General features: G+C 41.9%; 1 protein-coding gene across 1 annotated transcript in view; it reads left to right on the forward strand.

Annotated features, from left to right (window-relative positions):
* The window catches only part of kcnh3 (potassium voltage-gated channel, subfamily H (eag-related), member 3), a 129,545-nt gene that overhangs the window by 100,850 nt on the left and 12,647 nt on the right, over positions 1 to 16,048 (forward strand). The window contains exons 8-10 of the mRNA XM_041950213.1: positions 2,348 to 2,722; positions 5,721 to 5,920; positions 6,729 to 6,978. Of these exons, the coding sequence (XP_041806147.1) occupies positions 2,348 to 2,722; positions 5,721 to 5,920; positions 6,729 to 6,978 (825 nt within the window). The remainder of the gene's footprint in view (positions 1 to 2,347; positions 2,723 to 5,720; positions 5,921 to 6,728; positions 6,979 to 16,048) is intronic.

A 16,048-nucleotide genomic window follows, 5' to 3' on the forward strand; every position in this document is an offset into this window, starting at 1 on the left:
GTTTGCTGATTTTGATTGAAGTGGCACAGAGGAATATCATATCCATACCCGAGCTATAGGTTGTTGGTTTTGGTCTTTTCATGGGATTTGTTGACAGTAAGAAAAACAGAGAAGACACTTTGCACAGGCTTCAGTGGTCATCTGTGGTGGTCACAGGTGACAGGTCAGGAGAAGGCACCAAACTTATGGTTTTGTTGTATCAGGACGTGTTTGACAGCGGTAGACAACAGTAGCAGTAGCAGGAAGTGGAGCAGAGATTACTTTTTAATCATTAAATACAGCCACCTTTATGTGTCTCTGTTGGCCAGACAGTCAAATCTGATTGCAATCAGTCTGTTCTCCTGGCTGATATGCAAATCAGGTTCAGCCACCCTCCAGTCCAGAAGGTGGTAATGCACCTTCACAAAACACGTGAATGAATGGTATGTATGAACTATGTCTTATTATCTTCTTGGCCTAGAATGCGTCTAAAAACAACAGTTTTCAACCTAAATGGACTAAATAATAGAGACACCTATCGGTAAGAAATATAGTTCAACAGCAAGCTGCAGCCTCTAAAATATATAATGTGTAATACTTATCTCAAGCCTCTGTCTGATGACTGACATCCCAGCAACACTCAGCACAGGCCACATCAACGCCAAGAACTATCCAGTAATTATGAAGTGCCACTACAGGGACCAGACGACGGCTGAGCTTGATTAGTTAAATACACGAGGAAACTAACTCAGAGTAGGAGAAGAAACTTTATTATAGTTCCTTACAATAACACCAGTGATGCGCTCCACGTCCCCTTCTTGACAAGGGAACAAATAAATCAATTTATACTTTGTTGTTCATATATTGGTCCTCAGGGTTAGACATGCATGGATAGAATATCCGAGTCAGGTCCTCGTTTCCTCAGGAGGAGTTTAAGTTGTGCTAATGACAAAGTAATTAGGAAACTACTCAGGTGTGAAATCCTCTGATTGTTGGTTTTGCTGCTTGACTGAGACTCACAGGACTCACAGCTCCACCAGGCTGGTCTCACTGTCTGAGAACACACACGCACACTTGCACACACACACACACACACACACACACACGTACATACACACACACCAAACAAGGTTGAAGCTGCTGGCCTGAAGTGTGTGATGCCAGAGATCAATGAATGGATGCATTGGTATTGTATTATTCATTCCCTCTCTTGCAGACTTTCTTTTTCTGATTCAGCTCTCAGTGGCTCAGCTGGGTTTTACAGCTCATCCGCTCACAAACACTGTTTTTCAATAATTCATCCTTTCTCCCCCACTTCCTGCTTTCTACCCTCCTTCCTGTTCTCTCCTTGGTCAATTCACTTCTTCTTTCTTTTCTTCCTTTTTCAGCTGAATTTCTGACTTCATATCTATAAAATTAACTTGAATCCTCTGTTCTTTTACAAAGCACACTAGGATCAAGTCATAAGATGTCCATTTTGTTCCCAAAATGAAACCTAGAGGGCTTTTACTTTTTGAGTCCTGGTTTCTAGGTCTGGAGGAGCAGTTTTCATTTGATTTGTTTATTATTGCAGGGTTCAGCACACGTCCTGCTGGGTGGTAGCTCACCCCAGATTCGTAGGTGCCTGCAGTGAAAGAAGTAAAGAAATACTCAGATTGTTTACTTATACCACCATGTGAACATTAACAGTTATAGAAGCCGACTGTATCACTCAGCAATCATTATGCACAATAGCTCCTTTTAGGGGGATATATCATGGAATGGCCTCAAAGACAATGAAGAAAGTAAGTAGTTTTTCTGGACTGCAGGCACTCTCGTCAGCTTAATCACTCTTAATGGTGACTTCATGTAAATCCAAGCAGAGCTTTATCTACTTCAACCTGAGCAGGTAATTAGCAACAGAACACCATCATGTGTTCTTGTAAGCTCAAAGTAACTGGTCACTACAGCTGGTAAGTGACTGCAGTGGAGTAACAAATATTGTATTTCCCTCTAAAATGTAGCGGAGGAGAAGTATAATGTTCAGAATGGATTTGGAAGTACTCAAGTAAAGTGCAAGGTCCTCCAACTGGTATTTAAGAATTTGAGTAAATGTACTTAGTTACTTTCCAGCACTGGATGCATGTCACCAAAAGGTAGACAGTACCAGAAATATTCAGCTGTGAACGGGCTTTATCAGGAACTTCGAGTGCAGTGAGAGATGATGAGGGTCTTGTTTTGTGCTTGTGATCAGTGATGGAATAATAACATCCATTTCATTTATCTCAGATGAAAAAGATGTGTCAGTGCTGAATTGTTCCCTTCTACTCGTGAAACAAAGGGATTTTCTAAATTAATATCTGTCTGTCGCTGTCTCTCCTTCTCTCAGGATGGCTCCATGAGCTGGCCAAGCGGCTAGGTACCCCCTACTTCCTGTCCCCCCTGACGACGCTGGTCTCTGCCACAGTCAGCAGCCTCCCGGCCAACAGCAGCCAGTGGAATGTGTCGGGGTCGGAGGTCGGAGGGCAAGGCTCCTGGAACTCCAGTCAATATTACGGAAACGTGTCGGGAGGCAAGGCCGTGTCCGGGACGGACCCCGGGGGCGGGAGCTTCGGTGTGCTGGGCGGTGGGCCGTCGATGCGGAGCAGCTACGTGACGTCGCTCTACTTCGCTCTGAGCAGTCTCACCAGTGTGGGATTTGGAAATGTGTCAGCCAACACAGACTCAGAGAAGATCTTCTCCATCTGCACCATGCTCATAGGAGGTGAGAAGCATGTGTGTGCGTGAGTGTTTCAGCTAATGCTCTTAGCTCATGCCCCTCTTTGCTTTGTCCCATTTTTAAAACTGCTCCGTTTCCATATTGGTGACAAACAAAAGATGCACACATACTCTTGTATGAAAACCATTTACTTTCTTATTAGTCTCATTTTCAGAATTGAGAGGTTTTATCACATGCCTGGCTGTGCATTTGTTTATTTGCTGTCAGGATGCTTCCAGAAACTATTTAACAGACTTAATTGACCGTTAGTGTAAAGTTAAGCCTTGGCTCATTAATTTTTGGTACGTATGGGATTTGTTTCATATTTTTTCTGGAATAAGCAATATTAGACATTTTGAGCATTTTTCTCATGAACTGATTGTTTGTCACTTTTGGTGTTGCTTTACTTTCCGGTTTAATAGTGCAGTTTTATTTAACATATTCAAAAATTGGGTCTGGTCCATTTATTCAAGAAGGGCTTAAATAGAGGACAAAAGCAGTAAATAAACAACAACAAAAGAGGGTCAATAAACGCGTTGTCTCATGTAAAGCCTGCATTTAGCAACACGTGTTCAGAGGCTACATTCTTTACCAGGTTAGGTTTTTTCAACCCTGGACTGGAGGCAGCCAGCAGTGTGTCACCTTCAATCAAAAGCCCACAGATGCTAAAGCTTCAAAAGGAATTAGATATATGAATGGACTTCTGTTAGTCTGTTAGTGACTCTCTTTCTCTCTCTGCAGACCTGTCAGGCTATTCATTTTCAAAACATGGCAACACATGGTGATGAACTGAAGTCACAAAATGATATTGCTTTGATGCCAAATGTATTGTAATGTAATGTATTTCATGATTAAATAGAACTCTGCACTGGAGTTACAATCATTGAGGATAAGACAATAAAGCTTATTACCTCATTTCCCTTGTCTTTAAGCAACACACAACAAACATCACACCAGGGATGATATGCTTTTCACCTGAAGTGGTACTATCACGATACTTGAGTGCCGATTTGATGCGTTGTAATTCTACAAGTATTGCTAGATGATGGGGGAAAAGTTGGATCATAGACTTCCTAGACTGTATATCATGAATCACATTTCCAAAACCAATGCACATCACATGTCAGTCAGTCTTTGTGAGTTTTATTCCAGAAAATCATCGCTATGCTTCATATAAAAGTGGTAAATGACGTACTTTTTGAGGTTAACAGCTCCATTTAGCTGTTCCTGCTCATCGAGCCAGTGCCAAAACAGACTAATAAATAAAAAAGATGTTAGGTCAAAATGAGTAGAGGCCCTGAAAACTGCACACAGCTCAAACTGAGACTTGAGCATGAAAACTGTCCCTTCAAAGGCCTGCACTGCATGTGAAAGTGGTAAATAAGATACAGGATACAGTTTTTTTTTTCCCACCCTAGATAATACAATACAAATGCAGAGGTGACCATCTTATATATTCCAAACTCTCTTCTAACATTACTCATAAACTATCATTTCCAGGCCGCTGTGAGATCGCTCTCCGATGTGAGCAACTACACTTGCAGGGAAACTATTCGGCAGCTCTGCAGCTGAATACAGAAATCTATTTTTGTTTTGTTTTTTATTTGTTAAGTGACCTCTTGTGCTCACATTCAAAATGGTTTCAGCATATATTAGAAGAAATATTATAAGAAATATTTTGTCAGCCTTTTGAAATAGTAATAATTTCCATAGATACTGTATGTTATTTCTGTACAGAATAATAAACGTTGGATGTTGCATGCATACAGCACTCCTCTGAACTCTGCTGATTTTTGTGCTGATGCACTTTGAAGAGAACCGAATGTTCAGGAAGAAAGCAATAAAAGAAGAAACGAGGAAGAGCAAGAGGGAATGAAGCAGTTATTTGGCGAGAGAAATGCCGGGATGTGATGATGATTATGGTCAGAGAACACAATGATGTGAGGATGAGCAGAAAGACATCCTCAGTAGGACCCAGTGAGTTTGGGGCTGAATGCTGGTGACAGAGCAGGGAAGGCAGAAGACTAACATGTTGTTGGTTTGGTCTTTGCAGGGGATTTGTTGACAGTAAGAAAAACATAGAATAAAGCTATCCTTATCCTTTAATTAAAACTGGGTTTCGGAGTGGGTGTCTTTTGTGTTGCATTGATTTTTATTAACCTTGCGCCCACAGTCATGTGTGTATAGTCATCCATCAAAGCAGAGCGAGCTCAGCAAAACTGAGAGAAGAGCACAGAGAGGAGGCTATAGCTTCATTAATCTGTCAGAATTTATCCTCAGACTGAGTTCAGAGCTCTAGTGGTGAACTGCCCTGAAGCAATGGGTGCCCTTCAGCTGGAAATGAGTGATATTTATTCAGTTTAACACCAAAGTTTTCCAAAATGTGAGGTGGGTTTAATGACATTATATTAGGATGACTGCCCGACGGAGCAGCCATCCTAAAATAATGTCATTAGTCTGGGTGTCACTGGACTGTGTAAGTGTCCTGTGGTCTGAACACTGTTTCAGCAGCTTTTCCACTTGACAGAGAATTACATTTGGGGGGAGAAACCACCGTGCAGTACTCTCAGGAAAGTACATTAGAAAATACTCACAGGGTGGTTGCTGGTTAGCTGTGTCCACAGTCAAAGCAGGCTGTGGAAGTCAATGTTAATACCACACCTGCACCAAGATTCATCGTTCATACTGGGAGTTTCAGAATCATAATTTAGTTGTTTAATTGGTGTTTTGTTCACCAGAAATAAAAGATTTAGTCAACACTCTGACTATTTTTATTTCAGTAGTGTGTTCCTGCCATTTTATGAAAATAGTAATCCACTTGAGGCAGTGCTTTACACTGGCTTTAGAGCAGCTGAGTCATTTTAAGCCCTGTGCTCTTTAACTTTGCTGACCTTATACCATAAAGACGTCCCATAAAGCTTCCTGCTATGCAGAAGCATTATGGGATTTTCCTGAGGGCCGTTCTAGATAAAAAGCCAATCAAATACCTGTCCTTTGTCTCCAGCGCTGATGCATGCAGTGGTATTTGGTAATGTGACAGCGATCATCCAGAGGATGTACTCACGCCGCTCACTCTACCACACCCGCACCAAGGATCTGAAGGACTTCATCAGGGTCCATCGGCTGCCCAAGGCCCTGGAGCAGCGCATGCTGGAGTGTTTCCAGACCACATGGTCGGTCAACAACGGAATAGACGTTAGTGAGGTGAGGAGAGAGCTTCCGTTTACTTCAACACACATTTACCACTAAAGTGTATGGGTGTGTCAACATTGCACCGATTTTATAAACACCTCGGCTACTCATTAGCGTTAAAGGATGATTTCACTCAAAATTTGAAAAATCTGCAGCTGAGGTTTCTGCTACTGCTCCAAAGCAATGGAGATAAACCACATGAACCACAACCACCGCTGCTCAGCTCACTGCAAAATGTCATTTGGAAAAGCAACAAAAAACAGCTTCCTAATTACTCAGCATTTCCTGCATGCAGTCCAGTGAGCTGGTGTGCCAGTGCCAGTTCAACTTTCAAGTTTTACTAGCAAAAGAACCGAGGCTCTGCTGCATCATTAACAGCGAGGTTTACAGGAGGACAGCTCTTTCTTCATGAATTGCATTACTTTACTGAATACATCATTTTTCTTTCAGAATAAAGTTTGATAATCTGAATCACAATAGCTTTGCTAGCATCATATCACTGTTGTGTCTTCTTTGTTGCCAATGAATCATTGACTTGTTATAGCATTAAGAGCACAGGTGGATCTAATTATTGATAATTATGACTTGTTCTTAACTTGCGAGTTAATGCAGTAATATATGATGTCATTAGTGACACCTGTGATTGGCAGGTCAAAATGCCTTCTTATTCACCTTTCATCCTGCTCCACATTTTCCCTTCAGTCCCATGTTTTAATTAGGAGGAAATCAGCAAGTAATTAAAGATGGTGCAGTCTTGTGAAGCTGCCATGTGGGAAAAGTACACCTGTAACAAAAGCTTCAACCCCTTCTCACCTTACAGCTACTGAAGGACTTCCCAGACGAGCTGAGGGCTGACATTGCCATGCACCTGAACAAGGAGCTGCTCCAGCTGCCCCTGTTCGAGTCGGCCAGCAGGGGCTGCCTGCGCTCCCTGTCCCTCATTATCAAGACTTCCTTCTGCGCTCCGGGCGAGTTCCTCATCCGACAGGGAGACGCCCTGCAGGCCATCTACTTCGTGTGCTCTGGGTCCATGGAGGTCCTGAAAGACAACACTGTGCTGGCCATACTGGGTAGGTCAGAGGGACAGGAGGGTGGCTACAGATAGAAAAGTGCATGCTCATGTACATGTTGTGGGCTTTTTTTTCTTTGGATGGAAACACTGGGCACACAAGCAGCTGTTTGACAAGATCTCATCCAGTTTAAATACTCAGGAGAGATGTTGGAATACTGTAGAGTATGTGTAAATGCTGAGAGCATGTGTTTGTTACAAACAGTGCGTTATTTAGATGTTTATTTGTTTCCATCTATATGTGTCCAATTAGGAGTCATGTGACCAAAGCAAAAGTCTGAAATAACTCCAACCACATAGTTGCTTTGACCTCTGGTTTTCCTTCAATATCGAACTCTCTTAGATCCTACTTCAATCCAGTTTCCCCAAGTTACCACAAGAGATAACATCACTTTTAGAGTATTTTCAAACAAATGAAACGACAGGAACAAAAAGTGATAATGTAATGGCCTCAGTGAAAATAGTTCACAATAGAGTTTAGTATGAGATTGGATTTGTTGACTGCAAAATGACAGGCCAGTTAATGAAGAGTGTGGTCTATTATTTGAAGGAAAAACTTGATATGTGATACATGATTATGATGTCGATTTATTTGTCCAACTGAGTCTGAATGAAACAAAGAAGTATGGAAGAGAAGATAGAGGCCATCTCTCAGCTCAGTGAGAGCAGAGAATATTTCACAGTGCTGGTTTTGGTTTCATCCATTCAGACCATGCAAATTCAGCAAGTTGATCTGGATTTCAGTGGAAATTAAGTTGCAAGGCCAGAAAGACAGGTGTGTGTGTCTATGTGTGTGTGTGTGTGTGTGTGCGTGTGCGTGTGCGTGTGTGCATATCATTCAAACAACAGGGAAGGCTGAGAGAGAGCTGATAAAGAGCTGTTGTTTGTGCTCTGCTGCTTGAAGGAGTTATCAGCATGCTTGACACACACAGAGAGTGAAGGCTTCCCACAGTGTTGAACCTGTAAGCTGTACAGGGTAATCCTTCAATCCAGTGTGAATAAAGATGTAGGAAGTCTGACATGTGGCAGAGTATCGACATGGAAAAAGAGACGGAGAATGAATGAGGGTGTTTGGAGGTAGCTGCTCCTTGTTTGTGCTGCAGATAGTGGGGGTAAAGCTCAGCATGCTTTCAGCACATTAGCTCCTCAGGCATCGTTTACATTCTGCACATCACATTTTTCATTTCATCTGTTTTGAACAGTGAACAGACATCATCAAAATGGACCTTTTTATCTGATGGCTAACGTGTAAAGCTCGCGATAAGCACTCAACAGGTTGCTTCTTTGCACTTCAAAATAAAGCCATTTCCTGTTAACATGTTCATCGTAATACTGAATTTAACAACATGAATTACATTTTTAACTTAAAAAATGTATTACCATTGTACAATTCCGTAGTCACATTCTGAGCAGTAGTGGGAATATTCATTTCATTTCATTTCATTAAGGAAGGAGTGAAAGTCTACTGAAGCGAGGCAGTGGTCGGAAGAGAGTAACGACAAATAAAATTCCTTCAAGGTTTTATTTATTTTTAAGTCTCAATTTGTGGAATTAACTGGAATGCAGGTATTTGCACAACAATTCAACTTCTAACCAATCCATGAAACATTTACATTTTTGTTTATGTCAAGTCTTCTGACAGACGAGTGGTTAGCGTTACCCAGCAATTTTTGATGACTTTCAACAACTAAACTTTTCTGCAATAGATATGAAGACATTTGTCCCCCCAAAGATTTGTTGTTTTTGGTGTTAGATGTCTTTACTTGCAGCCAGCATCTGTAATTACTTCTCTTTTCATGGTGAGTAATAATAGTAGTAATTTTTTGTAACTAGAAACATGCCAATGTTAAATCTTAGGAGTATGATCGTATTTGAAATATTATCTCAATCATTACCAAAATAAGACAGACTCTGGCAGTATTAAAACAAACTTTAACAATGGATAATATTAGAATAGAAATCCGAAACAAATGTTGATGAGAATGTAAAAAGATATGAACTTCTCCTAGCACTTGTTCACATATGCATTTGTTGTCTCTGCAAACTAAGGTCCGTTTTCTATTTCTGCCATGATGAATTCCCAGGCATGATGTAGTGTCTGTACTGATGGGCAGACACTGTGAAGATCAAGCCCATTTTAAGCCCTGAATTGGTCCCCAAGACTTATTTTAGAACTAGTTGTATAGTATTATTTGATGTGCAGTTTGAGGGGGATGCCTGATTTATTGCCTATATGATTGATGATGTGGCTGGACAATCAGATGGATTTCTGGCATTCCAGTGGCCAACTCCAATGGCGGGCTCCTTTCTCTTGCGTTCAGTGTGAGAACCCACATCATGACATAAAGTGTGAACATAGAAATTGTATGTTTTTGAATGTGCAGAATGGGCTCTTAAAATGTATAGAGTCAACACGAAATACAGAACAAAAAAGAACAAGAGGAACAATAAAAAAGCATACAGTGTCTACCCATCTCAACACATTGAACACTCAGAAATGGTGAGATCTTTTCAATCTGAACATCCCTTTAAGTCACAATAACATACGTTGGTAAAAAATAAACCTTGCAGCTCATCAGTAGGAATAGATGGCAATGCACACAGAGGATAAGCTGCAGGCTTCACACGCTGAGATTGAGTTTTGATTTGTGGCATAAGCATGTAACTGTGTGATGGAAACATTTGTGTGTGTGTGTGTGTGTGCGTGGGGCATGCTTGCAAACTCGTGTGCACTGGCATTTGTAAAATGGTGTGATCACATGTCCTCTCTCACATTGTTCTCTGGAGATGTGAAGGCGGAGTTGTGCAAGTTCCAGTGAAGTCTAATATTAAACAGGACTGATTTGCAGTCAGTGTGCAAGTAGTAAAATCAAGAGAGTCATGCTCTGCACGGCCGCCTTAACCACCGTCAACTCCCAGTGTAACATTACAGAGCATTTCCATACCTTAATACAATTCACACTTCATTTACTCACAGCAGTGAACATCCAGGGAGCGCACATTGAGATGGAGGAATCCTTCAAGTACCTCGGTTTTCCCGTGAATAATAAACTGGACTTGGCTCACAATGCAAATGCACTATATATGCAAGGTGATTTGTGGGGGGTTGTAGAGGGAAAATCTGAACTGCTGCTAATTTTCTTTTGCAGCTTTGCACTCCAAATGCAGCAAGTGTTCAGTGCTGCTACCTGCTCTTTGTGTCTACCTCTGCTGTTTAAAGACCTGGCTAAACAGATAAACTGCTTACATGACACCTCTGGTGACATCAGATCCTTGCATATATTAGATACAGAGGAATTTAAGAAAAACATGAACTAACCTTTAGCACTCAATGTTAAAGACAACCCACACACACAGAAAACAAATTTGAAGTTGTGTGGTCGGACACAGTGTTGCACCTGTGACAACAATTTTGAATAATTTCTTTAGTTGGCTGTCTGGCAGGCTGGAATCTAATTTCTTCTGGATGTGCTTCAAAGCCTTTGCAACACTAATCCAGCAAACAGCTTTTCTAAGGTGTGTTTGTGCGAATGTGTAATAGACAAAGTGATAGACACAGAGATGAGGGAGGAAGAGGGAGGATTTGGTCCTCATTTGTGTGTGTGTCAAGGACAGATTCTCAAAAGGTCAAGATGTATTGAATTAATGGTCTGTACCTGTGTGTCCACATTTCTGTGTGCATCAATCTGTGTGTGTGCGTGTGTGGATGTGTGGATGTGTATTACTCATGTTGTGGGGACTTTACACTGTCACAATGTGGGGACTCTCCTTCCTTTTGGGGAAAAAAGTCCCCATAATGTAGCTGTTATGTCCTCTGAAGTGATTGAAACATGAATGTGTGTGTGTGTTTGTGTGTGTGTGTGTGTGCGTGTGTGTGTGTGTGTGTGTGTGTGTGTGTGTGTGTGTCGTGAAGTGGATTTATCTTCAAATGCCAAGCCCCCAGCCCATATTTGATCTTGATCATGAGACACACACACACACACACACACACACACACACACACACACACACACATCAATAGACAGAATGCAGTGCTGTGCTGGTATAAATAATGAATAGATTTTACATTATTAAAGCACCTTGAATATTAATGCTGAAGTGTGGCTCGGGCAGAGCCCTACAGAGACGAGGAAGCTCCTCACATGGTACAGTCCATCCTGGCCTTCACCACGACCTTTCACAGCTTTCTTACAGGAACAGTGCTGATATTAAAAAAGTTCATTCAGACTGACGGCCAGTCTGACCCAACACAAACAGATCTCCAAGTGTTAAAGTGCAGCACACAGTCAGTAAATTAGAATCATGGGCTTACACAAATTCTGAAACATGAACACACACAGTCAGTTCTGCACATACACATACACACACCTCACACATACATACACACACCATCATTTTGAGCTAGCTGAATCCATTTTATTGAAGCTAAACCTTCCGGCAGAAATAGAAACCAGAAACAGCAATGTCATGATTTGATTAATAAATCAATTATGATTTTCCATAAGTTCAAGGCTGCAGCTTATAACCGCTGACTGTAGTACCGCTCTTTATTTTCTACATCAGAATCGTGAAGTGACTGCAGCATGCACACTGGGTGTATGTCATTCAGCTGGACCAGTGATGTGATGCTTCCATCAGCCCGTAAATTTGATTTAAATTGACCTTTACTTCAACCAGCACACCAAATCAGTGTAATGTATGGAGGGATGAATTATTTAAAATTAAATTCATGGTGTCTGACACAAGCTAAGAAAAAGAAGACCTTTTATTTGGTTATTAATTAGTTAGCATGGCAGGATGAGGTTTTGCAGGTTTGGTGCCAGTTTGAGAAGGTAATACTTCATTTTGTCTTTCCCATTAGGGCTCTAATGGGCCACATTTGAAACCGGGAATGCTTTTGAAATTGTGTGTGATGATCGAAATTGCTGTGCAGTCATTTATCCACCCCCCAACTCAATAAATTATAGCTATTATAGTTGCTGACTTTAGTATTTACACTGACAAGCTTTCTAACTCTTTTGCTGCAGATTTCTTCAACATTCCTGAATCTTTTAACCATGAGCAGCGTCTCTTTGGCCCCACACATGACCACAGCCATATCCTTGACTTGGTCTTTACTCTGAGCATGTCTCTTAATTCCCTGAATAAGATTGACTTGGACCACAAATATATTACATTTGATGCATCTTTACTAGCTAGTACAATAACCCAGAAACGTACAATCCACTCTCACATCTTTAATGAGCAATGTGTAGCCATGTTTACAGCTACTTTTCTAATATGGCCAGTGTCCGTAATTTATATATTAATATATAGGAAGACCAAATGTTGATGGAAAAAAATCTAAACTTGAAGCACATCACCTCCATTTGAAGGAGCTATTGCTTAAACTAAATCAGACTATTAAAGATGTACAAGCTGCCTGCTTTTCTGGCTTAATTACATCACGTGTATAACAGTAACATTTGTTTTAATCTTTGGTAGCTAGCAATTAACATTAACAGTATAGGTGAATCTAGCTTTATTGTCTTCTTCTGTTCCTCTTAGCAGGTAGCGGTTAGCACGTAGCATTAGCTAAATGGTAGCATCGGAACTGTATTGTCTTCTTCTGTTCTTCTTAGCGGTTAGCATTAGCATTAGCAATAGTTAAATGGTAGCATCGGTACTGGCCACTACCTGGAGCATCTCTGGGTCAGTTGAACGTGGCGGTGCTGTTTGGATTGTGTAGGAGCAGTGTGAACTGGCACTAGGGGGGGTGACTCTGGGACACTGGAGTTCACTGCCCAACCTCCTGGAGGTGTAGTGGGACTAAGTAGGCAAAACACTGTTGAAGGGAGGTTTCCACCTGATGACCCCCAGAGACGTGTTAGGAATCACTGCTCTTTGGCAGGTATAGAGGCAGATTAGAGCTCCAAGGTTCTTCACTGAGAATGAATCCTCTTTTTGAGCACAAGTATCTTGTGTTTAAATTAACAATAATTCTCCAAAACCTAACTTTTGTTTCATTTTGGTGGCCAAACCTAAAGTGGCAACATTTCACAGCATTAAACCACGTGAGGACGAAGGTTTGGTACGATGAAGATGCCACAGATACTCTGTAACAGTGATATGTGTCGTTTGGGAGTCACTGGCAATTGACCTAGTCAGTCGTGTAGGTATAAGGATATGTTACATTTCGAGCAAGGACCGAAAAACACCATGGATAGGCTCAAAAATCACTGACGCTGGTAAACCTTTGTTCCTTGCCCTCATTTCTTTCTTACACTCACAGACACAGACACATTAAAGAACTGACAAATAGACACTCTCAAATGTCGCTTTCAAGTATTCATCTCCTGCTCAGTTCAATTCATTTTGCTGTGATTATGAGCAAAAGCTCTCCCTGACTACACGCTCCTGGCTCTGTCACCGCCCGTCATCTCTGTGACAAAAGACAATTGGAGCTGAACTGTAGTAGGGGGTGGAAATGAAAAGAGGTGGAGGAGCAGAAGTGTGAAAGATGTGAGAAAGATAGAGAGGCAGACAGAGCATGTGAAGAGCCCACCATGCTAAATTAAGCAGAAGCACAGATGGGGGGAGGGATCAAAAAATGAGTGTGCAGAAGAGTGTTGGACAGGATGTGGAGGTGGTTAGGGGTTCCAGCTCCTCCTCACCCTCCCTCTCTCACCCTTCCTTCTCGTTTTTCTCACCCTGCCCATCCGTTTCTTCTCAATCAACCCATGCCAGTCTGCAGCAGCCCCCACACTGTGTCCCTCTTCAATTCCTCCTCGTCACCTTTCTTTCCCTTGTTTCCTTCATGTTCTCACCCCCCCCCCCGTTCAGTCCTCCTCCACACTCCACCACCTCTTTCAGGTCCTTGTTCGCCCCTACCCCGCCCTACCCTGTACTGTCTTCCTCCATCTTGCCTCTGTTGCCTCTCTGTTTGTTTTTCTCCGACCCCCCCTTTCTTTTCCCCACTGTTCTGTTCCTAGCTGTGTTGCTGTGCAAAGCAGTCTTTATTTGACTTTTGCCTCTTTTTCCTATTTACTGCAGGGGGATTTGTCTGTCAAAAAAATTATGGACTATAATGCATTTCTATTTTCCTTTTGACATCATGCTGTGTGATCAGTTAATACTATTAACTGAACACACAGCATCACCTGTTGTAGGTGATGGATGCACTGCATGTTTATATAATGCTGAAGAATAAATGGGTATGGACCCTTGATAAGACTCTTCAACACCCTAGCTTCCTCTGTCCCAGTGGTTTAGTTTTTCTGTGAAATTCAAACAGACAGCTTTTCTTCATTGCATTTACTGAAAAAACTCCCCTCCTCATCATGTCTGTGAAGATTCTCAGCCATCCAGGTCATGGTTATCCAGGGAGGTTTGAATCTAGAGCAACTGGACTTGATGAGCCCATCCTTCAAAATCAAATCAAAATTTATTTCTAAGCACATTTAAAAACAACCACAGTTGACCAAAGTGCTGTACATGATAAAAGGGCATGACATAAAACAAATAAAACACATAAGACAATAAAAAATGTGTATGTACAATCTCAAGCTCTGTTGAATGCTACTGAGAAAATCTAAGTTTTCATAGCTGATTTAAAAATCCCAAGGCTTGAAGCTGATCTGATCTGGGATGGTAAGCTGTTCCACAGTTTTGGGGCGGCTACAGCAAAAGCTTGCTCCCCCTTTGTTTTAAGCCTGCATTTAGGGACAGCTAAAATCAAATGCTCAGCTGATCTTAAATCTCTCCCTGGCTTATACAACTGAAGAAGGTTGTTTAGGTAAGAAGGAGCAATACCGTTCAAAGCCTTTAAAACAAACAACAAGATTTTAAAATTTATCCGGAAGCGGACTGGAAGCCAGTGCAGGGAGGACAGCACCGGTGTGATGTGTTCTCTCTTTGTTGTTCCAGTCAGTAAGCGAGCAGCAGCGTTCTGAACTAGCTGCAGGCGCTGGATAGAGGACTGGTCTAGGCCCACATACAGGGAATTACAATTATCAAGCCTGGAGGTGATGAATGCATGAACCACTCTTTCCAGATCTTGGGAGCGAAGATATGGCTTAACTTTGGCTAGCAGCCTCAACTGATTAAAAGCACCTTTAACCACAGAGCCAATCTGTTTATCAAATTTAAAAGCACTGTCAAAAGTCACACCAAGACTCTCTAGAGAGGAGCGACAGTTAGGTGCAAGGTGCTCTAGAAAATTGGCTGGGCAGTCCAGGACATTTGGATTTCCAAACACAATAGCCTCTTTCTTATTGTCGTTTAAGTTAAAGTCTATGTTCATCCATGTTTTAATGTCTTACAGACAAGATAGCAGAGGCTGCAGAGAATCCTTACAATCTACTTTCAGAGGAAAATATATTTGTTCTTCATCTGCAAAGGAGTGGAAAGGGACATTGTGCTTGCGAAAGATAGAACCCAGGGGCAGCATGTACAGAACAAAAAGCAGAGGGCCTAGAATGGAGCCTTGGGGAACCCCACAAGAAAGAGGGGCCACACCTGAAGAGAACTCACCCAGATGAACAGAGAAGGTTCTCTCTGTCAAGTCAGAGCGAATAAACTTTAGGGCAGTACCTTTAATCCCCACGCAATGCTCTAAGCGCAGTAAAAGGGTCTCATGATCCACTGTGTCAGAAGCTGCTGTCAGATGTAAGGTCACCAGAATAGCAGCACACCCGGAGTGAACAGTTAAAATCAAGTCATTAAAAACCCTTAAAAGAGCAGTTTCAGTGCTACGACGAGCTCTGAACCCAGACTGAAACTTCTCATAGACGCTGTTTTCAATTAAAAAGGAGGGGCAGTTTGGAGATAGGCCTGAAGTCGGAGAGCAAAGAGGGGTCAAGATTAGGTTTTTTTATGGGGAACTACCAGAACTGAGACAGGCATTTACCAACACCAGAAACACTGACCCTACCGAGTCAAACGCCCCCTTTAAAAACTTGAAGGGAATGCTGTCTAAAGAGCAGCTAGTAGGCTTCAAATCATGAACAACCTCAGACAACTCAGACAAAGAGACTGGCTCAAACTGGTTAAAAGCAGCTTGGCACAGTGGAGGGACACAAAGGGTCAGGGTC

Source organism: Chelmon rostratus, chromosome 13, assembly GCF_017976325.1.
Source record: "Chelmon rostratus isolate fCheRos1 chromosome 13, fCheRos1.pri, whole genome shotgun sequence".
NCBI lineage: Eukaryota > Metazoa > Chordata > Actinopteri > Chaetodontiformes > Chaetodontidae > Chelmon > Chelmon rostratus.